The 27,625-nt window shown below is 38.2% G+C and overlaps 1 protein-coding gene across 1 annotated transcript in view; it reads left to right on the top strand.

Annotated features, from left to right (window-relative positions):
* Positions 1-24,790, top strand: part of Ndnf (neuron derived neurotrophic factor) — a 37,246-nt gene extending 12,456 nt beyond the window's left edge. Inside the window, exons 2-4 of the mRNA XM_063260720.1 lie at positions 13,143-13,331; positions 20,844-20,968; positions 22,738-24,790. Of these exons, the coding sequence (XP_063116790.1) occupies positions 13,144-13,331; positions 20,844-20,968; positions 22,738-24,131 (1,707 nt within the window). The 5' untranslated portion in view covers position 13,143 and the 3' untranslated portion in view covers positions 24,132-24,790. The remainder of the gene's footprint in view (positions 1-13,142; positions 13,332-20,843; positions 20,969-22,737) is intronic.
* The last annotated feature ends 2,835 nt before the right edge of the window (positions 24,791-27,625 follow it).

The following is a 27,625-nucleotide window of genomic DNA, read 5'->3' as shown; positions in this document are numbered from 1 at the left end:
CTGACTTATTTTAGCAGAAGAGTGAAGCAGATTACTGTTTATTAGAGGTAACACTGTCAGTGCTATAGAAAAGCCAGGAGTGGGAAGAGATGTTGGAAATGTGTTTTATGAGGGCAGTAGGGGAGAGGCACTGGTAGTTTGGACAGAGAGAGAACAAATTTGAGAGAATGTGCAACAGGTGGATTGGACAGACTTGATGGCTAATAGCTGTGGACTGAAAAACAGGTGCCGTTAGAGCTCCGAGCAGAGTGACAGGAAAGTGCTGCGGTGACTGAATCGTGCGCTGATTCCCATGCAGCATCTCAGCTAATGTCAGCTGCCTCGGCAGGAACAACAGTTACCTTTCCCCCCTGGCATAGGAACCCGGTCCCAGGGTGTGCCGTGGACTGCCTGTGTTCACAGCATGGGGACTGCCGAGGAATGAATGGGGCTCACATTCCCGCCTCACTGGAACATGGTTCGGAGAGGCCAGAGCATCCTGCTTACTCTGCAGAGCATTAGGTCCTGGGGCACAGACTCAAAGGGGATCTGAAGCCAAGAATCAGCCTGGAGGTTTTGGGAAGCAACTCCATCCCCAACTTCCTGGTGCAGCCTGGAAATTACCAGGATTTTTCTGACGGAAGATATTTCAGATTGTCTTAGTCTCTGTTATTAGTTTTCTGAAAAACAGTATAATTAAGCAAGAATTTATTCAGTGCCTACTTCAAGCACAAAGACTAAAAAAATGGATAAATAGCTGATATAAAGATGAAGAAAAAAATACATTTTCCCATAGCCTTGTGAAGAGACAAGAAAAAAAATATATACAAATACTTATAATTCAAATGAGAGAAGAAAAGAATACAAAAAATAACGTCTGGTCTCGCTGGAGGACAGTGATCTGGCCTTATCAGCCTTGAGGTGCCTGGGGGACTTGCAATAGACCCTTAATAAACACAAGCTGACTTACTGACAGTGGACAGAGAGAGCTCAGATAAGGGACCATCTAAATAAACACCACCCTGCTGCAATCCTAGAAAGTCTCCCCGGAGATTTTATAGCACTTTCTGTTTTGGTCGCTTACTCCAGCAAGTCAGGAAGCCTCCTCTGGCTGTTGCATTTGAAACCCCTCTTTGCAGTGTAACGGCCTTGTCAGATAAGGCTTTAGGTCTCTGCAGGCCAATCTCCTTTGCTCTAATGCCCCACTGGCCCCTGGACTAACTAGGGTGAGCTGCAGATCTCTAATCCATCGTTCATCTGCTAATGGATATGGAAGCAGCTCCCGCCCTCTATGGATTTGGCACTGGATGGCTATTCCTCACGTTCTGTAGCTGCCTGAGCCTTAGAGTCAGGGCCTGTGTTCTGGTTCCCAGAGCTGAAAGCAGGTTCCTCTGGGAGGAGAGGCTGATTCCCAGATGTGAAGCCTGAGAGACCAGACTATCCATCCCTTCTCACTTGCTCAGTGCTCTCATCTATTAGAAGCCCCTCTTGGTTGCAGCATTCTAGGGCTCTGTACAGCTTACTCTTGTTGGCATGCCCACTGGGGTGGTACTTCTCCACATCAGCAAGGCCTCCTGTGACCACACAGGCTGGAAGGACTTCCTTCTCCACAGAACACCTTCTGTTCACAGCTACATTTTCTTTATGGAGTTTGCCCCCTCTGGAATGGTCGCAGTAATTACTCTTAGGTGTTGACCTCTTTTTTTTTTTTTTTAAAGCCACACATGCAAACCTGTTTTGCAGGTCTTTCTCATGGCTGTGCCCTGTCCCTCAGAAATGGCTTAGCACATGATCAGTGTCCGGACAGTGTCAAATCATCCAAGGAACTCTCCAGTTCCACCAGGCTCCAACTTTTAAGATGCTTCTGTTGTCACTGCCTTGTGGCTGAGAATCACTTTTTATGATATCACTAGAAACTGGATTATGCAAGATTTCTTTGATCAGAACTTTATGGGAGATGCAGCCCATGTGCTTAGCAGACATGCCTGGCAGAATCACCAAAGCCATTTTAAAACCAGGTTTGTCATAAAAACAAATATTTGAACTGGAATAATTTAAATACCTCCTTTTGTTTATGTGGTATGTAGAAGTAGAAAAGTCTTTTGAATTTTTAAGGTTCTTTGAGAAGGAATTAAAAGAAAGTATATAAGAATTCAAGTTTGCTGCTGATAGATAAATGGAGAGACTGAAAGTTTTTAGCAAATTTTTCCCCTGATGCATATTCATTTAGTCTTTCAGTCCTGTCTTTGCTGTCACTGATAAGACTAGTGATGATGTCACATGCCTGTAATCCAAGCTTCCTGGAGGGTGAAGCAGGAGGATCACTAGTTTGAGAGCAGCCTGGGTAACGTAGTGACACCTGTCTAAAATAAAAAAATAAGTAAAGCATTAGGGATATAGCTCAATGCAAAGACCCTAGGTTTCATCTTCAGTACCTCAAAAAGAGGAGAGATTGAGGATGTAGATAAATGGTAGAACACTTGCCTAGTGTGTGTAAAGTCCTGGGTTCAATACATAGTAATAAACACACACATGCACACACAACCACCACCACAACAACAACAGCAAAGCTTCCTCTACACTTAAAGCTTAAAATTGCTGTCACAGTCTCAGTTCAGAAGGTACAGTGATGATTCAGTTTGGTCCATCAGTTTTTAATGAGCACTCAGTATGAGTATGAATGTATAAAAAGCTTGCTGCTTTTTCCCATGCAGGTTATTAAGCCTTGAAGCACGTTGTCCATCCTACTGACCCTGCCAGTCACTTCTTTACCCTGCCTGTGTTTTCGGCCAGCCTCGGTGACGTCAGGTGTCTCCTCTCTTCTCTTTCCTTCACGGATCTGCTGTCTGGTCCCTCTGGTTCAGGCTCACGGAGTCCTGCATTTTACCCTGTAGCTGGTAGGATCCCACACGCCAGTAGTGTTGGTCCCCTAATGTGAGCCTTCCCACAGAAGCTGCATGACATCTTCCAGGCGTCAATTTGTAAGAAGGTTCACAGCTGTTATGTAGCTGAACTATTTGGATGTAGATTATGATGAGATTCACATAAAGAGACCAAATTATTCCATTTTCTTGTCAAATTCTCTCGTATCGTCTGATCTTTCTTATTCTGTTTCCTATTCACTTGCCATAAATGACTCCTTAGCAGACCTAAAATACATACAAATTCAGATTTCTTCCTTCTGTGAGTACTTTTGGCAAATTAATGTGCTTCAGATATTATGCACCCCTGCACTTGAAATGCCAGTGTACAGAAGGGACTTGGATGCCTCGTGTGTGCTTTCCTCTGAGACGTCTCACCAGCATTCCTGTGTCTGACAGAACCCGCTCCCCACTTATGACAGCTGGAATCAGGGAACTCACTGACTTTCACCCTGGCCTTTCTTTTCTTGTGTCTCTTGATTTGAAGGGAATGCTTTGCTCTTTTTTCTTTTGCTCTAGTATCTTATTTCATATGAGAATTAGCTTTAAAAACTGCACCTAAAATTACTATTCAATAACTTAATAGATGCCAGTTTTGCCTATTCAATGCTAATGTCTCTAATTTTTTCCTTATTGCTTATGTTCTGTCATTGTGTTGTGAGCTCCTGAAATTAATGTGTTATCTTAAATTCTTGTCTTTTCCTCTTTCCTCCTCCAGATCACCTGCACACTCCGGGATCCAAGTCCTTGCCTCCTCCCCATCTCCTGTGCAAAGGTTAAGCCATCTCATGCTATAACTCACAACTGCAATAGTTTCCAGCTAATCTTTTTGCTTCTATAAAGATGAGGTTGTAGTTTGCCTCTATACTCATCTTTTCCTTAAAATCAATTTTCCACACAATAGACAGTTACATTGCTTTTAAAAAACTATATAGAGCATGAATTAGGTCAAAGTTCCCCTGAAAGAGATTAGCGCCACACCAAAGATAGAATCTGACTTCTTAGTGTGTTTGCAAAGCTGGGATGATTTACACTTCACCTTCCATTCTCCCCTTGACCCGTTGCTTTCCATGCAAATGGCCTTTCCTTTTGTCAACACTTCAAGCTTAGTGCCACCTCCGGACCTTTGCACCAGCTATTTCTTCACCTGGAATGTCTTTTCCTGACATTTGCTTCACAAGCTTCTTCTTGTCACTTAAATCTCAGTGTAAATGTCATTTCGTCTACAAAACTTTCTCTAAACTTAAAGGTTAAAATTGCCATCACGATCCACAAACCTATTTTAATTTTCTGCACAGTGTTGAATACCGGCCAGCCCTGTTTTCTTATTGATGTCTGTGTTTATATGTTATCCGTCACTCCTCCTACACTCCACCCTTCATGGTATCATCACGGTCCTGGGGAAGAGTGCTTAACAAATAGCAAGGACTCACTTCCTAGATAATGATTAAAAAATTAGGAACTGAGTGAACATACTGACATATTTGGACACTCTTGCCTGGGTATATAAGTTTTGCCTTTATAAGTAAATTATAAATTTCTAAGCTATTTCAGCTTCTACACTCATCAGTTGATGAGCCAGTTGATGGCTTGGCAGTTGGCAGTTTGTTTGACAACTTGTTTCTTCTCCTGTTGTTAGCAAATTGGGCTATATTTAGTTTTGGGAATCTATAATGTATTTTACCAAAAAAGTTCACTTCTTGGCTAAAGTAAATATTAAAACAAAATCAAAAGTTTAGGGTGCCACATACTGTAGAGACTCAGTATTTGATGAGCAAGATGACTAATGTCTCACCTTTTAGGCCGATGCGTGCCGTTGCTCTATGCTACTGGCCTGCTGCCACCTCTCATCTCAGCTAAATTCCAGGACAGAATGAGAAGCACAGTTTGTAAACTGCTTTGGGGAACATTGCACAGGAAGCCATTTTCATTTTGCAGCAGATCAACAGGAAATAAGGCTGAGTTGCCAAACAAAAGCAAGAAAAGTAACCAAGCATCTTATCCCTCCCTGGGGGCTTTCATTACTCAAGGAACAATTTACGTCTCTTAAGGTGGTGGACGTTTTCCAGCTATTTCAGTTGTATGTATAGGGACATTTTGATAGGAAGAAGATATTTTGAAATTCGCTCCCACTTTACTTGGCATGATCTCATGAGTTACTTTTGAACCTTATCATGTGTTCTGATCACCCATCAGGTGTGTTTTACCTCATCTACTCCTTCTTTTAGTAAACTGAGTCAGGGCTTTCTGGGCCAAACACTATGCCTATTTGTAGGACGTTTATTTTGGCTATATCAGTCTTAATGATGCTTTTCATTGGAGTTGATGATGGAAAAACAGGGTTACGTACTTTAAAATATGATCCTCTTTCAAGTAGTTCTTCTGTATGTTTGGTCATCTCTTAAAATTAGAATGCCCTCACTTTGGCCTTGTTATGAACCACTCAGCGCCATGAAGCTCGGAGTGGGTGGATGACAGAATGGAAACTTTATTTGAATCCTTGGCATGTTTTAATTTCACATTGCTTTTTTACACTAATTCAATTTCCTTTCAGAATGAAAGTTGGCAGTCAGTTAGGGAAGTGCCTGAGAAGGTTGGAGTCACTGCAGTTAAGATGGATATGAAGGTCCTTAATCCATAGATTACTGCCATAATGAACTCTAAACCCTTCATAATCGTGCCACTACGTAATGACAGTCTGTATTTAGACAGCTTTAGAGTACGGGTTCTGTGCAGCATGCTGGCTCTACTTTGATGGGCCAGGTAGGAGCTGGCGTGGATTTTGTTTTTAATTTGAACATTCACCATATTCTTCTCCTGCACGCTACAGTTTAGGGCACAGGGAGCCCTCACCCGATTCATTCCAAAGGCTACTCCTTGAGACAGGCCAGGAGCCCTTTCCTTGCTCCTGATTTAGACCTTTCTCTTTTCAGATTTGGAAAGATCAAACCTCAACATGCTGTATGTCTCTTAGATTTTCAACCATGGCATAGGGTATTTTTGGATTTTTATAAATATCTAACTTCAGTCAGTATTTTCATTGTTTGTAAAAAGCAGCCTCTGGGAATTCTAATGTTTTAATTGCTTCATTTCTGCCTTGAGGGGATCCCTCCCCTGTGAACTGAGGAAGGGTGAATACAGTTATGTTGCTGAGCACAGCCCGTTTGCTGGCCACCCACCAGGTCATGGCAGGCATGGGGGCTCTTTCTCCAGCCCAGCCTATGGGTGCTCTTCATGGTTAGATCAGAGCTTCAGATTGCCTATCAGATGTGGCATGAATGATTCAAACAACCCCACCCACCCCCCCCCCAGTTTAAAAATAGAAGTTAAAAAGACTGTATTTGCACTTAAGAGGAAAAGAAAATAACAGAAATCTCTGCGGCAGACCATTACTTAAAATTATCCTCACTAAATTATAATCATGCACTCTCCAGTCTCTGTATTTAAACATTAGATTTCATTTATTTCCAGATGCATTTGTTTCAAGTAAGTCAGAGTAACCATCCTTCTTTTAGGTCACTATAAATTTATTCCAAACTTGTGGCCTACATGATTGGCTGCTTTGGGCAGTGTTTAAATGAACCTTGATACTACTCTATGTTTTTAAATGGTATACCATATTTATCCTAATGAATTTGATCTTACATTTATAAGCACTTGATCACATTTTTGTCAAATACATCCACATATTTCTTTAAGGAATTTGCAGGACCCTGGTTGTTGGTGATAGAGGGGTGGAGGAATTAGTTCTCTAATCCTATTATCACAGGTAAATAGAGTTGTTGGTTTCTGTTCTGGGGAATCTACAGAGCTGAAGAAGGTCATAATGTCTTCATTTATATCACATCAGACCTTCTATGCAGAAAGCCTCAGGCAGTTATGTAAAAATACAGGGGAAATTATATGATTTATAAATTCCTTGCACTGGGGAGATATTATAACTAAACAAGAGTCTAGAAACATTAAGGCAAGCTTTATCGTGCTTTGCAATATTTCCTTACACTATATTTTTAATTAGAACTTGTAGTTAACTCCATTGAATACATTTTAAGGGAGTAAAAAAATTCAGATTTATATATTCATTATCACTGTTTACACAATTTCAAGTAATAAATCGATGTTCACTAGATGAATCAGAGGTTAAATCAAGACTGCAAATGGACTAGTTTATCTCATGTAATTGCAGATAAATTGTGCAAATTGGCAGTTAGGAGAGCTGCTACAGATACTGTGAGCAGTTGCGTTTGTTGTTAGGCATACTGAATTGTGTGCTGATAGAGGTCATCCTAAGTGTTTGTTTAATACACTGATTAATACTCAAATGCCCTTTAAGGTTTTCTTTGCCCACCTATGAACCATTTTAAATTCGCTTGCATTTCCATAGGTTTCTGGAAAACTGTAACCACTTATTTCAACTATGCTAAAAGTTCAACATAATAAGAATTTTATATTAATGCTGAAAATTTTGTCTTAGCATTATTTATACGTTTTCCAGTATCTACCATTCATTCCTGGCTTCCTATGAAACAATAAAGATCCTTCACATCTATTCACTGGCATTTTATGGAAACTGATCTTCAATTTTTCCCTTGCTATACATGTCCCCTTGAGCAGGCACAGAATGAGAGGGGTTAGAAGCAGCTGCAGCATCACAGTCCTAAAATTTTAAAGAGAAAATGATTCTTCACATCTCAAGAGCTATAGTGTTTACTTGCTCTTGTCGTCAGCAACAGTGAGGACCTGAGCCCCTCAGTTGATGCGAACAGCTGAGTTTGTATCAGAAACCCAGTGCCACAAGCTTCTCTAGCAATCGCTTGCCAGCTTCCCCTCACGTTCTCCTTTTATGCCGTTGGTAGCCGTCCTCAGTTCAGCGGGAAGTTCCCACTCATGTTGACCATTAGTTAATCCACACCTGCTCACCAGGCAGCGGGCAGCAAATGCCTCTATTTTTAATTTGAAAAATTTCTTCTTTTAGGACCACTACTTCTTTATGTTAATCTCTCCATCAACTAATTGGACTCATAATGGTCTAAATATTTTGAATTAAAAACATGTACGTGTATGTACATAACTACATATAACGTCATTTACTGTCCACACCCTGTTTTTATCGGAATGGAACATTTGGTTTATCTTTGGACAATTATACTCTGCATACTGTTTTTCCTTTTCACCTGGGATACACTGGCATTCAAAAAAATAAAACTATTTCCATCATCAGTGGTCTATTTTCCAAAGATTGAGGTGCACCAAATTACTAGGAATCTTTTCTTTCTAAGATTTTGATGGCTATAAAGATATGTTGTAAATATGAAAAAGAATTTTGACAAGATGGACACTGACACAGTTTTAGACTGGCACCTGTATGCTTCATTCATCAGAACTTTACACCCAGACCATGGAAGTCAACGTTCTCAATAATTAGGATAATACCACTTTTTTTTCCTGGTTGTGAATAAATGTGTAGAAAGTTGATTGATCTGCTTGGCAAAATAAAAATATTTGGAGGCATCCTAGCAACTGTCTATTGCTGTTTGCACCGCAGGCATATATAGAAAGATAGCAGGATTTCTTCCTCTACAGATGTATTTCCTAAGGTAGTCATGAAAAGAGAATAGTGCTAAAAGTGAAATTCTGGTTAGTTTTATTTAATTTAAAGTTTAGATAAGCTCTGAATGCTTAGAACAAACAAAAAGAAATGAAAAGAAAAGTTATGCCATTAGAGGGCACTTTAGTAGTTTTAGACATTTCTGAGATATCTGCTCTTATACACTGACGTAACCAAGTTTTACCCTTCAGAAGAATGAATTTACAGCTGTTTGTTTAAGGTAGCTAATCCTTAAAGTGAATGTCTCAGAGAAAACATTTTAGAGAATAGAGCTTTATAAAAGTTCAAAACTGGCATTCAACAGTCTCTAAGTCAAACTTCATTTTTGGTAAGAGAGTATGTCATAAAAAATATATATAGTGTACCTGCAAGATAATTTCTGATTATTTGTAGTTGGTGCTCCTTTTAAATGCTTTTGTTCTTTAAAAAAGGTGTCCCTGATCTTATCAAATTAAACAAATGATTAGTGTTCCCTAATATCTAAGTAAATATTTTCTTAATAATCATTGGTTTTTATTAGATAACACTTTAAAAACCATAATGTAACAGAAGATAAATTCCTGTGTTTTGGAGTCATACTAATTTGGGAAAAATATCTGCTTTGCCCATAATTGGCATGATGATTAAGATGGTCAAATGTTTTAGAAATAAAAAATGTGGCCTGATAGGACTTTAGTTGGTGGAAATAATGGTTCTTCTGGGACAAAATAGGAACATGGAGGAAGGTTGGCTATCAGGAATCATAACAGTTGAATAGTAGTAATTAATTCCAGTATTATAGTATTACAGTATAGTAGACCAGGGATTAAACTCACAACCTTGTACTTACCAGGCAGGCACTTGAGCCTCTGAACTAAATCCTCAGCCCTATGCATTATATATTATATAAGAATCTGAAGAGTTCAAAAGTTTGCAAGACATGCACACAAAAATAATAAATGTTTAAGGAAATGGAATGCTAATTACCCTGACTTTATCCTTACACGTTTGTAAACATGTATGAAATCATCATACTATACCCCATACCTACGCACAATTATTATGTGTTAAACATTTTTAAAAATAAAATAACAAGGTGGAGCCTATTCCTTACTAGTGGTAATTTAAATTAAAATGTCTACCTGAGACGATCAAGGAATGAACCAATAAAATAATTTCCTAAGTAAAAGCTTAATGTCCAGATCTGTAAAGAATTTGCTAGCTAATAGGTTTCCATAGTTTCGCAGAGTACTAGAAGAAGGCAAGAGACTTGGGTCACAGCTATAGGACCTTTTACTTCTAGCAGTAGCAGTAGGTATGTTTTCTTCTGCTGACTACCTGAACTCCAATTCCCATAAGATGAGGAAGAGAGGCACCAGGTCATGTAGTGAGGTTCACCACAGTACAGAAGCCCTGAGTTTAGGGTTTATAAGGGATAGTAATCATGCTCACCTTTGATCTAAAGGTTTATCTTCCCATACTCTACAAAAGAGTAATTATCCCTAATCCAAAATTCAAAAGGCTCCAAAATTCAAGTTGTTTTTAGTACCAGCATGAAGCCACAGGTGGAAAATTCCATACCGTTAAACTTTATCTTGGGCTGGGGATGTAGCTTAGCAGCACAGACCCTGACTGGCAAATGTGAGTTCGTAAGTTCGAACCCCTGTACCAAAAAAGCAAAACAGAAAACAACTTTATCTTATACCTAGAATTATTGAAAATATTTACATGTGCAGTGGCACATGTAAAGGATATATAAAAAAACAAGTGAATTTTATGTGCAGACTGAGGTCTTAGCACTACAACATCTCATTATACATGCGGATACTCCAAAATCCACAAAATTTCCAAATTGAAAGCATTTCCAGTCCTAAAATTTCCAGATAATGAATACTTAACTTTACAAACATTCCTGAAAAGTTGCCTTTGTTCCTCTAAGGCAGTCAATGACTACATTTCAAGAAATGCAGAAACAGAGAATGGTGAACAATTATCTGAAATTGTTCCTTAACATTAAATTGCTAAACAGCTGATGTGGAGAATAGGTATGAGTACAATTTGTCATGCTTTTAAAATCACTCATGAGGAACAGTTCGTATTTCCTCCATCATGTAGCATGCACTATGTATTACCCTTCTAGGCCTATTTGTACATTTTTAAAATGAAAATACTGAGTGCGTATAAGTCACAGGGATGTTAATGGTGTTAGATGAGATAATACATCTCAGACATGTTAAAAAGTACCTGATATTAAGCCATATACACAACAATGTCTACATTAACTTTATTACCTCAAAATTTATATACTATAAATAGCTGATGGAATGGAGAGACTTTTCCCTTAGCAGATGTCAGTGACACTGCTACCAGTCATTACTATTCCTCTGATCATGGTGCTGATCTAAATATCTCAAATACCCCTAGTATCCTGAGGTGCTGGGCAGCTTAGCTGGGCTGCGTCATCCAGTGGCACTGCAGATGACAGCTGCGGGGCAGGTATGGTGCCTAATGAGGTAGGCTGTCCTTGAGCAGCCCTGGGGGGAATGTGCTGAAGTACCTTGCACAGAAGTGTTCCGGTGGCATGCTCACTCTCTGGTCCTAATAAATCTAGAAAGCCAAATTCTGACCACTTCCAAAGGGACTTTTTTTAAAATATAAAAAATTGTCTGTCCTGTTCTGCTTGTAGGACACAATGTTTTGGGGATGATACTACAAAGACAAGTAAACTAAATATGTTTTATTTTGCTAAGATAAATATTTATTTCTAGGGCACCTATTATTATTTAGCCAAATCAAATGCTACTCAGATTTTCCATTTCAGTTAGCTCCAGGCAGACCAGAGCAGAGGGGAGGGATGAACGGTGGTAGGTAGGGGTCCTCCACTGTTCAATCCACCATGTCTCTGTTTGCTTAGAATAAGTTGATTTTGATATATCCAGCCACCTCTAGTAGACATAATATTTGTTCACTACTAGTAACTTATAGGAACTTTTGCTTCTATCTCCATCTTCCTTTGGATTTCTTCTTGAAAATCACTTGGTCATCTGAGGGATGGGTTGTTTAATGAATCTTAGAGGCTGGACTTATTCCTAAACTGCCAGCTGATTGGGAAGCAGTGTTTAGAATTCAGCACAGAATATTCATCCATTTGTATTAGCAATCATTTGTCTAAACCCCTTAGAAAACTGAAGTCTAGACTAGCTAAATAAGTTGCCTGAGATTTTGTATCTAGTTAGGAGCTGAAACCAACTATTATATTTCTTACTGTTCAGTCAACTTTTCTCTTAATTATAGTTCATCTAATAAGTAGGGACGGGAAATAAGAAATTACTGTGGCTTTTTGAGAGATGTTGCGAAGGGTGAAAGTTTGGGCTCTGCAATCAGATCCACTGGATTTGTACTGAAAGTTCATTTTTATATGCAGTGTACTTGTGTAAAGACAGTCGGGCCATCAGTAAATTCAGATTTACACACATTAACTCTCAGTCACTGCAGATATGTTTAAAGGTAAAACTGCAATGCAAAAGACAGAAAAGGCATACCGACCTATTTGAAAGAAGTTAAATGAACTTTTGAGAAAGAAAACAATGAAAAGCTACCCACCTTATCATTTTTAAAAACGAAAATATTTGTTCCTTTCAAAAATTCTTAGTTATCTGACTCTACTTTTGATAAAGAAAAATTTAAAGTCAGATGATGTTTTCCATAGAGGTTAATTCATCACTTCTGTAGTGAAAACTGTTTAAAATAAAACTGGCATTTACCTCATTTGAAGTTATTGCAAATATTTACATTTGATTTGCTCACTAAAGTACTTGAATAGAAAAAAAAGACCACATTTCTCTAATGCTTGAAATCCCTGACGTATGCTAAGTTGAGGAGGCAAGAGAAAATAACTCTTCACATAGTGCTTTCTGAAAGAAAAGAAAATTTGCCTAATCATCCAGGGAAGCAAAGCCTGTCAGTGATGTCTGTGATATAAATAATTTTCTTACCTGAGTCTTTAGTACAGGAAAAGAGCATAGAAAACTCTGACCTTGACAACATTACCACAGCAGGGAACAGCAGAATCTGACCCTCAGTTTCTCACCAGCTCTGTGGTGGAAGTTAGTGATGAATGCCAAAATATAGCTCAGTGAAAGACCTGTGCAGGGTTCTAAGGCCAATGTTTTAAACAGACAACTTCCCAAGGTCTCTCTTGGCTTGTTTTGAAAGTGAGAATCAAAGCCTATTTCCCAACCTGTTAGAGCTTTAGAGTAAATGTTAAGCAGTCTGGAAATCTGTAACAATTAGATAGCAATAAATAGTTCACTTAACAATTTTGAACTAATTGCTTTACCTATGAGAAAGTTGAACTTTAATCTCCAAAAATTTTCTGACTTATGGAAAATCTGGCTTTGCAAGAAGTATATTTATTTTTTCTTCAAACTATCTCATGATGTTGAGAAGGAATTTGCCACAACTTCAGACCTTAAACAGATTTAGAAAAAATAAATACAGAAGAGCTGCCTTCAAGATCACGTGCGTGTATCTGAACACATTGCACATCCCTACGTTTCCATCCACTGACGTAGTGTTGACACATAAGGAGGTTTCAGGCTTGCCAGGGTGTGGGCTCACAGAGCTAACCCAAGTGCCCACTTCTGTTGCCCCAGGATGGTGCCGCCCTACTGGTGTCTGCTGTGGCTGCTGGCACCCCTCGCCTCAAGGACCCAGAAGTTACCCACTCGCGATGAGGAGCTTTTCCAGATGCAAATCCGGGACAAGGCATTTTTTCACGACTCCTCAGTCATTCCGGATGGAGCTGAAATTAGCAGTTATCTCTTCAGAGATACGCCTAAAAGGTATTCTCCCTTCTGTATGTTTTGTATCAATAAGCTCACAAAAGTTGCCTTCATTTTTCGTATGTAATTTAGTCTAGCAGCATTACCGCTTTTTTCTAAGTGAGAAAAAAAGTGTCATTGCAACTTCTAATTAAAACTGAGGCTGATTCTTGTTGATTATGGTCTCCTCTTGGGTGGGGGGGCAGTCTTTCGTTTTTTTCATTCTGGAATGATTATTCCTTATCTTCAGCATAGTGGAATTTTTCTAGGAAGGACTCTGCAGGATTAAAATGAAATTAATACATGATTCTTCAAGAATATATATTAAATTTCATAAGGATAACATCTCCTTAACACATATCATCATAAGAGAATCAAAGTGATGATATAAACTGTATCAATTTCTTTAACTCCAGCATCAGTAAATTGGGCTCATATAATGTTTTCAGATATTTTTTGAAAAAGTATATTATATAAAGAACATATACTACAAAGTAGTTATAAATACAAGTGCTTACTTTGAAATCCTCTCACCCTTAGTACCCTTCATATTTAATCTCTTAATAGTTACATTTCAAAAACAATTTCTCCTTTTAACTAGACCCATTAGCATTCCAAGAAGTAAAACTGTCTTGCAACATCAATGTTTCATTTTCCAAAGAATGAGATGTGTCTGATCTTTAGGTCACCTTTTGAGCAACAGTAATAATGAGAGTGGCTGAGTGAACCCCTTCAGGTAATGTCCAGTTGCTATCACCATTCGGTCCATCAAAACGAGGGCAGATCATCAACTTCCCTATTTTGACAGAAGTGAAGGAGTATGTGTGTTTCAGTGTCTGAGTAAAATAATATTTTGCAGGAATACACTAAACTAAGAACTGATTTGAAATATAAATAATTCTAATCGTAAATGGCAGTCACACAAATAAATGTAAGATGTGAAAATATAGTTACACTGAAAGAACTTGCTATTTCAGTCCTTGCAAAGACTCAGTCCAGTCTGTCAAACAAGAAAGGATACAGAAAGAGTCCCAGTACTGCAAATCAATCTTTAATATTGACTGAATTCCCACTAAATAGGTTGCTTTCCATATTGTTTTATACCTTGAAATTTTTGAGTGCATCAGAAAAAACCAAAAGTTTTCTTTAGGAATCATTTTCATTTCCCAAATGTACTTACACATTGCTTTCTTTGCTGTACTTATTAAATCCTACATTCTACATTATATAATCAAATCACCTAACCAAATAAACAGCTAATACTCTCGGCTCATCCAGCTTCTTAAAAATTAATGTTTTTGCCCTAGAAGTAGTGTTAAAAATTAATTTCATTTTATACTTTGAAACAACGTTTTATTGCATTACAAAGTATTATTTCCCATTTCTTTTTATCTTTCACTTGTTTAATTTTTATTTCCATCTTTTTGCCCAAAATAATTATGGAGCAATTCACAGTTGAGTGAATTGTTTGCTTACACTGCTTAAATTCCAGTCACAAGGATCCCCATTGGGATGCAAAGGATTATGGAATGGTAAACACACATAATCATTGCTGATATTCCAGCACAAGGTGAAATTTCAAATGAAGTTTAGCAGTAGTGAGCCAAAAAAAAAAAAAAAAAAAGACAACAGATTAATGAACCATTCTTCTGTCTATACGTAAAGCTAAATGTCTCATGGTATGTTTATCCCTTGGCTTTTGGCACTGAAAAGTGAGCGTCTGCACACAGACTACATCCTGTCATCTCTGATCATCACTCTTTTCCATATGTGCTCTGTGGATGGTAGGTAACAAATGCCTGGACAGCTGTTAAATTTGTTAAAATGATCATTTCTCCCTCAACCTAAATGCTTCAATATGAAAGTATTGGCTTATATGCAGCAGTGGCAAACTTATGGCACATATTACTGAAGCCGGCTGTTTGGTATCATTGAAAGCTCTAAAAGGTTTGCCATTCAGGTCCCCACACAATTTTCTGCTGTTTATAGAAAGGATTATCTTTGTGGAATGGAAACATTGCTGTATCTGCTCTAAGTTGCCTATGGCCTTTATTTAACTTACTAAGATGCACTTGCTTACTTGAGATAACCTACTTACCTGCTCAAAAGGAAGGATCATAGATGAACTTGCCCAGTGCTTTGGAATCAGTTTTGTATGCTACTTACACAATCCCAAAGCAAGCAAGAAGTTTTGAACACTGTTTCACCTATATAAAGCCAAATAAATTATTTTGTTGTATCTTTCTTTGTCATGTAGGAAAGTTTAGTTGTGTTTCTGTGATTAACATCACCCTTTCAGCCTGGCCAAAGGAACAAAATTCTGTTCCTTCAAAGGCATGCTGAATTAAATTTAAGCCACTCTCTTCAAGAGTGGTTATGGTACACAGAACTGAAGTATCCACCTCAGGGATTAGTTATTGCTTCAAGATGATTGTCTTCTGTCTGGTGAACACGTCGTTTGTTTTTTGTAGGGTCTTGAGTTTATTTGTCCTCCCACTGCCCCCCTCTCAACTCTCCAATGTAGATTCATCAGTGGTGAGGATAAAAAAACCTAAGTTTCATTCACATTCTGTAGCTCAGATAGAAAGAAATCCCAGATCCATACATTCTTTGACTACATTAATGAGATTGGCATTTGAATTCTTGACTTTATGAACATAGTAATTCATGCACTCAAAAATGTCTACCTAATACCTGCTACATGGAGAAATCTGCACTAATGCTAGGAATACACTGACATGAAAAGGTAACCCCAAGTAGGTCCTGGGAGAAAATGACATTAATCTTAAAAATCATACAAATGTGTAGTCACAGTGTATGCTATAGTCAGTGATAGGAGTTAGAGTTGTAGCACACTCTGAGAGTATATAAGACCCTGATTAGTCAGAAGAGGCAGCACTTAAATATGAGTTGGGGCCAAATGGTGAACTTCAAACAGAGAAAACCACATCCCCACCCCAAAAACTCCCTGATGGGCTGGGTTTGGGAAGCTAGAGAAGTCCTTTGTGATCAAAGTTCAGATAGCAAGCAGGGTGGTGGCATAGCAAGAGACATGGGGCAGTAGGTAGGACCAGACCACTGAGGAATACTGATTGATTCTCCCTCCAGTGCTAAAATCTAAAGCTAGAAAGGATCTGTAAGCTGAAATTGCATACTGTGTTAACTTTTTAAAGAAATGACTCTGGTGTAACATAACGAATGATTCATAAATGGTAATATCTGGAGGTAGATTATGAGAAATAGCAGTTTATTAATTCATTCAATTATTTTATTAATTCTTTGGGCCACTGAGTCTATACGAGTGAATCAAGTGTCTTGACTGCTTACAACTTTCATTCTAATTGGGGGAGATGGAAAAATAATGAAAGAAATATACAATAGATACATAAATGTCTTGAAGAAAAGTTGGATAATGAAGAGCTTCGTGGTAAGAAGTTGATATAGCACGTAAGGAAAGAAAGTAGATTGATGGCAAGATGGCACTTGAATCAAGAGTTCAAGAAAGCTTGGCCACTACCTGAAGAAAGGGTCTGTCAGGTGGAGGAACAAGAACACAGAGACCTTGAGACAGGGGTTTGTAAGAAGCTGGATGAGGGCTGAGGATTTAGCTCAGCAGCATAAGCACCTGCCTTGCAAGTGTGTGGTCGTGAGTTCGATCCCTGGTACTGGTAAAAAAGAAAAAGAAAAAGAAGCTGGATGAAAGAGAGAATGCAAAAGAAGAGTTTAGAGATGAAGGACTGAACATGAAGGAACTTGTGAAGCATTGAAGTTCTGTGTTTCGTATGCTGGATGAATCAGATGCTCTTGAAGGGCTTGAGCAAGGAGAAATGCTACTTGGAATGTTTACAAGGGTCACTCTGCTTAGACGGGGAGAGTGAATCAGGGGGCTGATGAGTGTCCAGGGAGACCACTCAGGAGGCGACTGCAAGCCTCAGGTGGGAGATAAGGGAGGGTCGGGTCAGGCAGGTGGAAACAGGTAAACTAGAACAAAGTAATAAATTTTATTATATTTAATTTTTAAATTTTATTTTAAAGAGAATAAAACCAAACAAAATAAAACAGATTAAATTCAAGCAAAACCAAAGAGTAAAAGTGATACAGGAGTTCAAAACAGGGTAACAGGAAATCAATGATGGTTACCATAATGCCTCTGGTTATCTTCAAAACTGCTGTCCATACCATCAGACAAAATAAAATCCATCAAAACAGAACAGAATAAAAAATCAAAATATAACACTGAAGAAAACAAAACAATGAAAAGGAACAAAACAGTGAGAACAATATTGGATTTCAAAACCAAGACAGAAGGAAATTCCCCATAGCTGCTATGTTATATATTGTTATCCTCTAAATAGATGCTCAGACTACTGGTTTTAGGCCCGAGAAGTCAATCAAACAATTCAAATTTAAATTGTTTTTGAGCCTCAGATGCTATCAGCTCAGCCCGTGAGCCTCTGAATCAGTCGATTGCTTGGGGGAGGGGGTTCCTCTTGCCTCCCAGCTCGTGTGCCAGGTGGCTCATAGAATGGGAGATTTGGCTTCTTGTCCCACGTGGCTGCTGCTGGCTCAAGGGAAGGGAGAATTGGCTTCTTGTTTCTTTTCCCTGCCCCACTTGGCTACTCTAATATATTTTAAAAGTGGAGTAAACTGTCTGTGGATCCACTTTATGTGAAATGGTAAAGAAAGTAAAGAATAACTCCGCAATACTCTGAATGATCTGAAGTTTTACTGAGAAGGGAGAGACTACAGGAGAAGCTGATTTTGAGGATACAATTTGAAATTTGAATTGAGCATCTTTGTTTTTTTTAATTTTTTTAAGAGGAAAAAGAGAAAAAACAAAACAAAACAAAGCAGTGTAAGGGTACAAGTAATACAGAACTACAAAAAAAAAACACAGTAAGAAATCACCAGTTAATAGATTACACACTATCATCTTAGAGATAGTTGCTCAAGTCACAGTATCAAAGCATACAAAGTGGACATTCAAACAGCAAGACCGCAAACAGTTGTGTTCAATGATCCAACCAAAAACATTAATATGGTCATCTATTTAATACCCCTAAACACACTTGCAGTTGTATCCTTTAGAGCACTTTTTTTCCTTCTCTTTTTTTACAACACAATTTGCACATTTTGGGTTTTATTACTCCTTAGTTCTTATTACTTTTTTTTTTTTTTGGAAGAGAATAAAGTCAAATATGGCAAAACAAAGCTGTCAGTCAAAACCAAGGACAGACACAGCACATGATGTAAAAACAGAGTACAAGGTTATCAACAATGGTTACCATAATGCGTCTTGCTTCGTTAAAAAGAATTGTCTATCTCATTAGGTATTATAAAGTTGAACAAAACAGTAGAGAACAAGACCAATAAAACCTAAACCTTGCAAACATTACAGGACTTCAAAAGAAGATAATAGTCAAACCAGAATGGGCATCTTAGTGAATCTTATTGTCTTCAAAGTAGTTGCCTATACCCTCAAACTTGATACTATTATACAGATCGGAACAGAGTCTAATCAGTCAAAACAAGATAGTGGGAGTATTACAGGACTTCAAATCAAGTTAATAGGAAATCAAAAATAGTTACTATAATATATCCTGCTAATTTTTTTTATTTTTCCCCTTAATTAAAAAAACATAAAAAATAACTAAATAATTTTTTTTAATGAATAAAGGAGAGATTGAGACAAAAGAGGACACAACAACATAACAATACAGGTCAAAGCACGACAGTTTCAGCAACCTAGTGCTTCACCACTAAATAACCCGACTTAATAGTAGTTACCATAGTGTCTTTTTCCTTGAAATATTTGAATATAACTTGATATACTATACCTTCAAATATATCAAGTCAGTGTAAAACCATTCAAGTGGATGAAGGCATTGTAGGGTATTTAGAACCACCTAACAGAAAACGAACAATGGTTTCTATAACATCTCTTTGCCTATAACAATTTTTGTTTATACTATCACATATAATAAAATCCAGCAAGATACATCATGATAAAACCAATGGAGACAAGAGCCATAGTTTGGTGGGGCTTCAAAACAAGATAGAAATAGTAAATCAGCACTAGCTATTATGATGACTTATTTTCTTCAAAACAGCTGTTCATTTCATCACAGGCAATAATATCAAACAGCCCAGAATAAAGCCATTCCAATTAGTAAGTGAAAACTTTATAAGGCTTCAAGGCCACATAATGGGGAATCATGATTACCACATACTTTTATATATTTGAATCATTACTTACATTAGGGAAACTATTCGGTATTCACACATGTGAGGTTGATTTATTTCAGAACTGAGCATCTTAAGTTTGAAATTGCTGTAATGTCTTAGTGAAGGGGGCAAGAATTAGGTAAGAGTCCAGGTTGAGGATTTAAATCTGGGATGTAACCCAGAGGCAGTAAAGCTGTGGGTCCGGGGAAGGTCACACGGGAAGTAAGGGCAGGCAGGAAAGAAACGCTCATGTACAGACCTGTGGTTACCTCAGAGCTTAGAGGCTGGGGTTAGAAGGAAGCAGCGCAGAAGGTAAGGGCGTCAGTTTAGCGAGGAGTCGGAGGTGGATGTAGAAAGGAGGAAGGAAACAAGGGACACCTGCTTGTACAGTGTACAGGATGTCAAACTTGATTCTGTTCACCACAAAACCAGAGCAGAGCTCGACTCCAAGCACCGAAACCACAGCTTCTGCTTTGCACGATGAGTGTGGGGTTTGGAAGATAATTACATGAAATCATCTCAGTTACTCGGAGTAAGAATACACCACATCTTTATAGTTCAGCAATATTTTTATTGTCCTTAAAAGTCTTTTGAAGCATCATTAAAAAGTCTGAAGGAAAAGGCACAGAGCTGAAAATCTTGACTTTTTAGTATTCTGCTTTAAAACCATTAACTTATTTAATCTAATAGGAAATATTAGTCAAAAAGATATGATAGAAAAATATGTCTTTTGACTGGCAGACACAGGTAGCTTTACTTTTAAAAGTTATTTTTCAAATGATGATTCAGCGCCTCACTCCAAAAGGATATGGAATAGTAAATTTGAATAAAAATCACGATGTGAGAATGGGATATCTGTGCTTTCTTGTCATAAATCAATATATATTTAAGAACTAGGTTGCTGTGAAAATGACCTTTTGAAACAGTGGACAACTAGAGGATACTGTACAAGCATCACCAAATTCATAGAAAATACATTGCTTGTAAGGCACCATACCCAAGAATTCTTCATCATGACCAGGACCTGTTTTAAGTAATATTTAATTGACATGTGTGAGTCGATTTTTAACCCAGAATTCTTTTGGCCCAATTCTTCTATTATCTCACGCTTTATTTGTTAATGCCAAATCTGGTTGCAGCATCTTGGGACTGTTGGACTTCCATAGGGAAGGCTGCACTGTGTCTTATGCCATGTAGTCAATTTTATTCTGGTAAAGACACAAATACGAAAACTAAACCATTTTCCCAGTAAGTTTTGATTGTCAGTATTAGAATTACCATGCTCTGAATTGGTCCACTTTCCTACAGGTATTTCTTTGTGGTTGAAGAAGACAACACCCCACTGTCAGTCACAGTCACTCCCTGTGATGCGCCTTTAGAGTGGAAGCTGAGTCTCCAGGAGCTGCCAGAGGAGACCAGTGGGGAGGGTTCAGGTAAGCAGCAAGACAGGGCTGGCCTTGGGCCTCTGCACGGATGGCTGAGAGGCTTGTGAAACACATATGCCTTTCTGAGTAAGAAAAACACACAGGGATGCACAGGTAGAGACAGAGACTGAGAAGGAGATAGGGGAGAAAGATAACGATGTAGGCAAAGCGAAAAATCAGGCAAGGTAGATAAGAGGGTGAAGAATTAGGGAGAGGGCGAGAGGTTTGACGTCTATAATAGTCATTGGCCATCTTGTCTGAACATTTTCATTACCTGGAGGACTTTGAAAAGTATTGATTCTTGGATTTTTCCCTCAAAGGTTCTGATTTAATTACTAGGAGATGTGACTTGGGCATTTAAATTTTTAAAAGCTCCCCCTAGTCTATTTTAATATTCAGAGCAGTTTAAGAACCTCTAGGGAATCATCAAACAGAGGAAAAGAGAGGCCTCTATCAGCAAAGGCCAAGAACAAAAGAAAATCAGGATGAAGATAATTTGGCAATTAAAGAAGCTGCAAATAGCAGAAAATGGATAGTGAGACACAAGTGAAAAGGAACAGTACCTCTGCTGCCCTGTAGAGAGGCTGGTCCGTTTAAGGCTGTCATAGCTCACGAATGAAGCCGGATAGTGGGTGTCCTGTGAAGCAGGCAGCAAGCTATAGCTTACAAAGAAGACCAAGCGTCACACTTAGCAAATACAGGAAATGACTGTAGAGGGTGAGGGGACAAATAAAGAAAATGAACTCTTCGAGTAACAGCCCCACACTGATTGTGTTCAGCCCACAGGTCAGGGCTGTAAAATTCTACATACCTCACTTTGGAAAAAGTTTGTTCCCACTCTTTACCCAATCTTTCCCCAGCTTCTAGAAACTTGTCTACACACTGACATCTGTATGATACCCAAAGTTAACAGCAGTACAAAATGGAAAAATTAATTTCCCATTACCTCCTCTGTATTATTCCAGGATACACACTCTGGGTATTGAATTTAGTTACTCTCACTGGTGCTTTATTGTCTATATGTCAATAAGATTATCCAGTCCTGCTTATAGTAAGATTGTTAGCCATTAAAACATGAACTGATAGAGCCAGGGATATAGCTCAGTGGCACAGTGCTTCCCTGGCAAGCTCGAGGTCATGAGCTCAATTCCTGGGACCAGAAAAAAAAATACAAACTGATAGGATTTTTTCAGTAAGCAGATTGGCAGTCAGGAATAACATTATCAATTTTGATTTAAAAATTCCACTAATTGTTTTCTACTCTGAAGAAATAACTTAAAAACAGAAAAGCCATATACATAGAGAGAGAGACAGATATAGATATAGATTTATATACATATATACATTTATATACATATATAGAATATATGGATATGTATATTCTATATAATATATATATATAAAGGCATTATTTATAGTCAAAAATCAACATTACTTTTTGATATATTAAGTGGGAAAACAGGATTCAAAAAGCAGAGGTTTGTCTAGATACACATATGTATAATAAATGTTATTAAGCTACAGAGAAAAGTGAGCGAAAATAGTATCAACTGCACAAAAAATATGTACGGGTTGACATAAATAAACAAAAGTTGTAATAAAATACTGTCTCGAGATTATGAACCAAAGGATGTGTTATTTTTGTATCAATCCTATTTTCTGATTGTGAGCATATAATGTCTCTCAAATGGAGAAAAAAAAAATAAGATAACCTGAGAAACACATTTGAGATTTCAAGCCACGAATGACACCAGCGTGCGTTTCTCTCGTCCTTCCAGGTGACCCCGAACCTCTGGAGCAGCAGAAGCAGCAGATCATTAACGAGGAGGGCACAGAGCTGTTCTCCTACAAGGGCAACGATGTGGAGTATTTCATCTCTTCCAGTTCTCCATCAGGCTTGTATCAGTTGGAGCTTCTTTCAACAGAGAAAGACACACATTTCAAAGTGTATGCCACCACCACTCCAGAGTCGGATCAGCCTTACCCCGAGTTACCCTATGACCCCAGAGTGGATGTGACTTCCCTGGGACGCACCACAGTCACTTTGGCCTGGAAACCGAGCCCCACAGCCTCTTTGTTGAAACAACCCATCCAGTACTGTGTGGTCATCAACAGAGAACACAATTTTAAAAGTCTCTGTGCGGTGGATGCAAAGCTGAGTGCGGATGACGCTTTCATGATAGCACCCAAACCTGGCCTGGATTTCAGCCCCTTTGACTTTGCCCACTTTGGATTTCCCGCAGATAATCTGGGTAAAGAACGCAGCTACCTGGCAAAGCCATCTCCTAAACTGGGCCGGCAGGTCTACTCCAGGCCCAAGGTTGACATCCAACAGATCTGCATAGGAAACAAGAACATCTTCACCATTTCGGATCTGAAACCTGACACGCAGTACTACTTTGACATCTTCGTGGTCAACACCAACAGCAACACAAGCACCGCCTACGTGGGTACCTTTGCCAGGACAAAGGAGGAAGCAAAACAGAAGACCTTGGAGCTCAAAGACGGGAAAGTGACAGATGTATTCATTAAAAGGAAGGGAGCCAAGTTCCTCCGGTTTGCTCCAGTGTCTTCCCACCAAAAAGTCACCATCTTTATTCACTCTTGCCTGGATGCCATCCAGATACAAGTGAGAAGGGACGGGAAACTTCTGCTGTCTCAGAATATGGAAGGCATCCGGCAGTTTCAGCTAAGAGGAAAACCTAAAGCAAAGTACCTCATTCGACTAAAAGGAAACAAGAAAGGAGCATCAATGCTGAAAATTCTAGCCACCACCAGGCCTACTAAGCAATCATTCCCCTCCCTTCCTGAGGACACGAGAATCAAAGCCTTCGATAAGCTCCGCACCTGCACTTCAGCCACTGTGGCCTGGCTGGGCACCCAGGAGAGGAACAAGTTCTGCATCTACAAAAAAGAAGTGGATGATAACTACAGCGAAGACCAGAAGAAAAGGGAGCAAAACCAGTGCCTAGGACCGGATACGAGGAAGAAATCCGAAAAGGTCCTTTGTAAATATTTTCACAGCCAGAACCTACAGAAAGCAGTGACTACAGAAACCATTAGAGATCTCCAGCCTGGAAAATCTTACCTGCTGGATGTTTATGTCATAGGACATGGGGGGCATTCGGTGAAGTATCAGAGTAAAATTGTGAAAACCAGGAAGTTCTGTTAGTCACCTGGTATAGACATATATTATGTAGAGCCCCAGGAAGGACTTAAATCATTTTACCTATAGACTCAGTACTCCCACAGCGGAGAGAAGTTGTGACTAGGACAAGTTTGACCTATGGAAGGAAAGATATCAGCATGTGTATATTGATGTTTATAAAAACTTGAAGGAGACTTGGTCTAGTGTACCCTCCGGGGTACCTAGTATGTGTCTGATGCTGTTGATGTCAAAGATAGAGGACATCTTGAAGGAACTGCCATCCCTTGCTTTGACCACTGCATGAACTGCTTCTAAATTATTTTATTACTTAAAAATTTAAAATATGCCATTCATTGCACACATCCACAAATGCAAAACATTCCTGTCTATAGATGCTAGGATATATATATATATAAATATATAAATTATTTTATAAAGTCTTGTTTTAAATGTCAGTGTCTCTATGATTATAAACTATTAAATTCTTTCCCTGTTAAAGTACAAATCTAATCTAAGTATTATTACGTGGACAGTCCTCTAGTCAGTTATATTGCTGTTGTAAATTCTTATTTGTTGAAGAAAATGTTTAAATACTGTATGTATCTCATGTACAAAGTTGACATGCATTATATTCATGTACATAAAATTAAAGATATTAGATTATATACTGTTCATTTTCCCAAGCAGCTACCTTGGTGTATTTAATTTCTAATCTGTTCCTAAAATTGTACGTTTCTGCTCTTTGGCACCAAATTTGATCTTTTTTAATAGTTACAAGGGACTGCTACATCTCCCTAAAGTTACTCTGGTATTAGAAACAATTATTAAAGTGTATATTTTGGCATTGAATAGGAGCCAGCAGCTGTGAGGGAGTAGAAAAAGCTACAGCACTCTTGTTTTAAAAGAAGAAGACAAGTACTTTTAACTGCGTAATGATCATTCAATCGTGCTTAAAAAGCTGAACTGTATCATATTTTAAGAATTTATTTTAAATACAAAGTTGACATATTTCAAGTATTTCTGTCTGCTAGAATATTACAAAATAGTATTTTAACTTCCAGCAGAAGCAACTTAGCAAATATCATTCAGGACTTTAGTTAGTAACAAGAACACTGTAAAAGCTTCTAACATCAACTTTGGTGTATTTTTAAAAGTAATTTTGGTGTAAGATACAGTTTAAGTAAGTGATAACTGAAACTGTCAGAGACTACAGAAAGGGTAGTGTTAAGTAGTTTCCTTCCCCATGGAGTCTATGCATAGATCATGAGATGTCATGAGATCACTGGACCAAGATTCAGAAATGTCTGGAATTTCCAATCACTCACATGATATAACTTTGGGAAAAGGTATTCCTTCCAATCAGCTCCTTTTCTCATCTATAAATTCAGTGATAGAATTTGGTAAGATTTAACTGTTACATGCCTTCTGTCATCAGAGGTTGCCTTTTGTAGAATTCTGTGCCTATAAATCACAAAATTCTGTGAATACAAGTGGGGACCAAGATAATCCCTTCCCCTGTACATTGTCCTCTGGCTGGTGCCACCACCTTTCAGATAGGAGTGTTCAGAAGCAGCCTGTCTATGAAATTCAGAACTGAAGCAGGGTCGGTACCCTTAGGAATTGTGCTCTGCACACATTAGGGGGAACCATCCCCCTTAAAGCATGTCACTCAACTCCTCAGTATCAATATACTCAGATGAAACTGACCACATCTATGTCAAATCTGATGTCTGAAAGAAATTTTTTTAAAGGTAAAGAATACAAACCCGTTGGTCATGTTAAACAACCACCTCGGAAAGAGAGTCTTTAAAATTGACAACATCCCAGAGATGTTACATCCTAACTTATAAATGTGGTTGCTTAGAAAGAGAATTAGTTTAGTTATATGATCTGCATATGTATTAGTTTATAGAGCAACGTGTTAGGTGAGACGATAGTGAATCAGGACTATTGCTGCTTCTCAAGGTGGCAGACTTAACTCTCAGATATTGCTTAATGCCCAGGAAACCCTAGGAACCAGGCCAAGTCAATTTAACCAAGCTTTCCCCTCTCATCCAGCTGTGATGGTGGTTTATAAATAGTCTGGATAAACCCAAGACCTCTTTCATGGCCCCACTGAAATTTGTCTTTGTATAATTGTAGGAAAGCAAAATATACATTTTGAAAACCATATCATTCTCAAACAGAAGGGAAAACCTATTATAATTAAGTTGCCATATTCACTAATGTGCTTAGATTTTAGGAGTATTGTGGTAAACTACAGACAAAAAAGAAAAACTTGTTCTTAATTAACAAAAGAACTGAAAAGCTAGCTAACATGAAAGGACAGTCTTGTCCACTAAATTAATCTTCAGGAGGGCTGTATGTCTTATACAGACATTTAAAATCCCAAGTACATTTGTGTGTCATTGAGGATGTAGGTTTTGAGGACATTTAGTTCACTACCGTTTACTTTGCAAGTGCAAAAAGAAATTTAAAGACCTGAAATACAAGAATAAATTAAGAACTTCTCATAGACAAAACAGCTAAGTAATGGCATTGTCCAGGCTCCAGAATTCTAACCAGAATTCTTAAAGTTAAAAAAAAATCATCTGTAGATCAGTTTCCAAAAATAAACTGAATTTTCTATGATTTTAAAACAATTTATACTTCAAGACCATTTCAGATTTCCTTAGGAACATGTGGACTGCACACCTGTAATCCCAGCCAACAGTCTGAGAGGCTAGAGCAATCCCAGCCCGGCAAGTTAGCCACGTAGGAGATCTTATTTCAAACAGCAAAAGGAAACAGAGATAAAGTTTAGTAGGAAGTCCCTGGGTTTAATCTCTAGTAGTACAAAACAAAAAAATAGTGTGTGAATTACATGTAATTGACCACTTCAGATTTACAAGTAAAAACAATATATCATTTTGTCAGTTTGGGAGACAGTGTATTTCCAGTCTACGTGTGTATGCACATACCCTTCAGACTATAAGATCATTAGTCTACTTCCTTAATTATAAAGTCTAGTTTTTCAAAAGCTAAATCATTTCAGAATCTAGAAAGAATTATAGCGGATTATTTTCTTGGTTAACTTAATTACTTTATAGTGAATACCTGGATTAACTTCTTAAATAAGCATTCAGTGATCAGTTCTGAAAAGTACTTATTCACTCCTGATTTTTATTACTCAGAACACATACAAAAATTAGAATTTCACTACCCTGACTAGACAATGACAACACTAGACAAATTAATTTTTTTAAAAAAATTGTATTGATAGGGCTGGAAATTTAGCTCAATGGGGTAAGTGCAAGGTCGTGAGTTCGATCCCCAGTATTGACAAATTTTAGAGTTTGAAAAGGACTTGATTCATAGTGGTTTTGAGGGCAGACATCTTTAATGAAACTACACACAAACACAATTTGGCACATACTTCAAAGCATCTCCGGACTTGAAATCAATCCAGGATCCTTACCAGCCTCTTCCAGAGGTCCTCTAGTCCTGCTCTCTCATCTGAAAGGTGAGGAAATCAAAGA

Source organism: Cavia porcellus, unplaced genomic scaffold (assembly GCF_034190915.1).
Source record: "Cavia porcellus strain 051 isolate PalLab524CR breed Dunkin Hartley unplaced genomic scaffold, mCavPor4.1 scaffold_14, whole genome shotgun sequence".
Lineage (NCBI taxonomy): Eukaryota > Metazoa > Chordata > Mammalia > Rodentia > Caviidae > Cavia > Cavia porcellus.
This window is presented reverse-complemented; position numbering and strand designations above follow the sequence as displayed.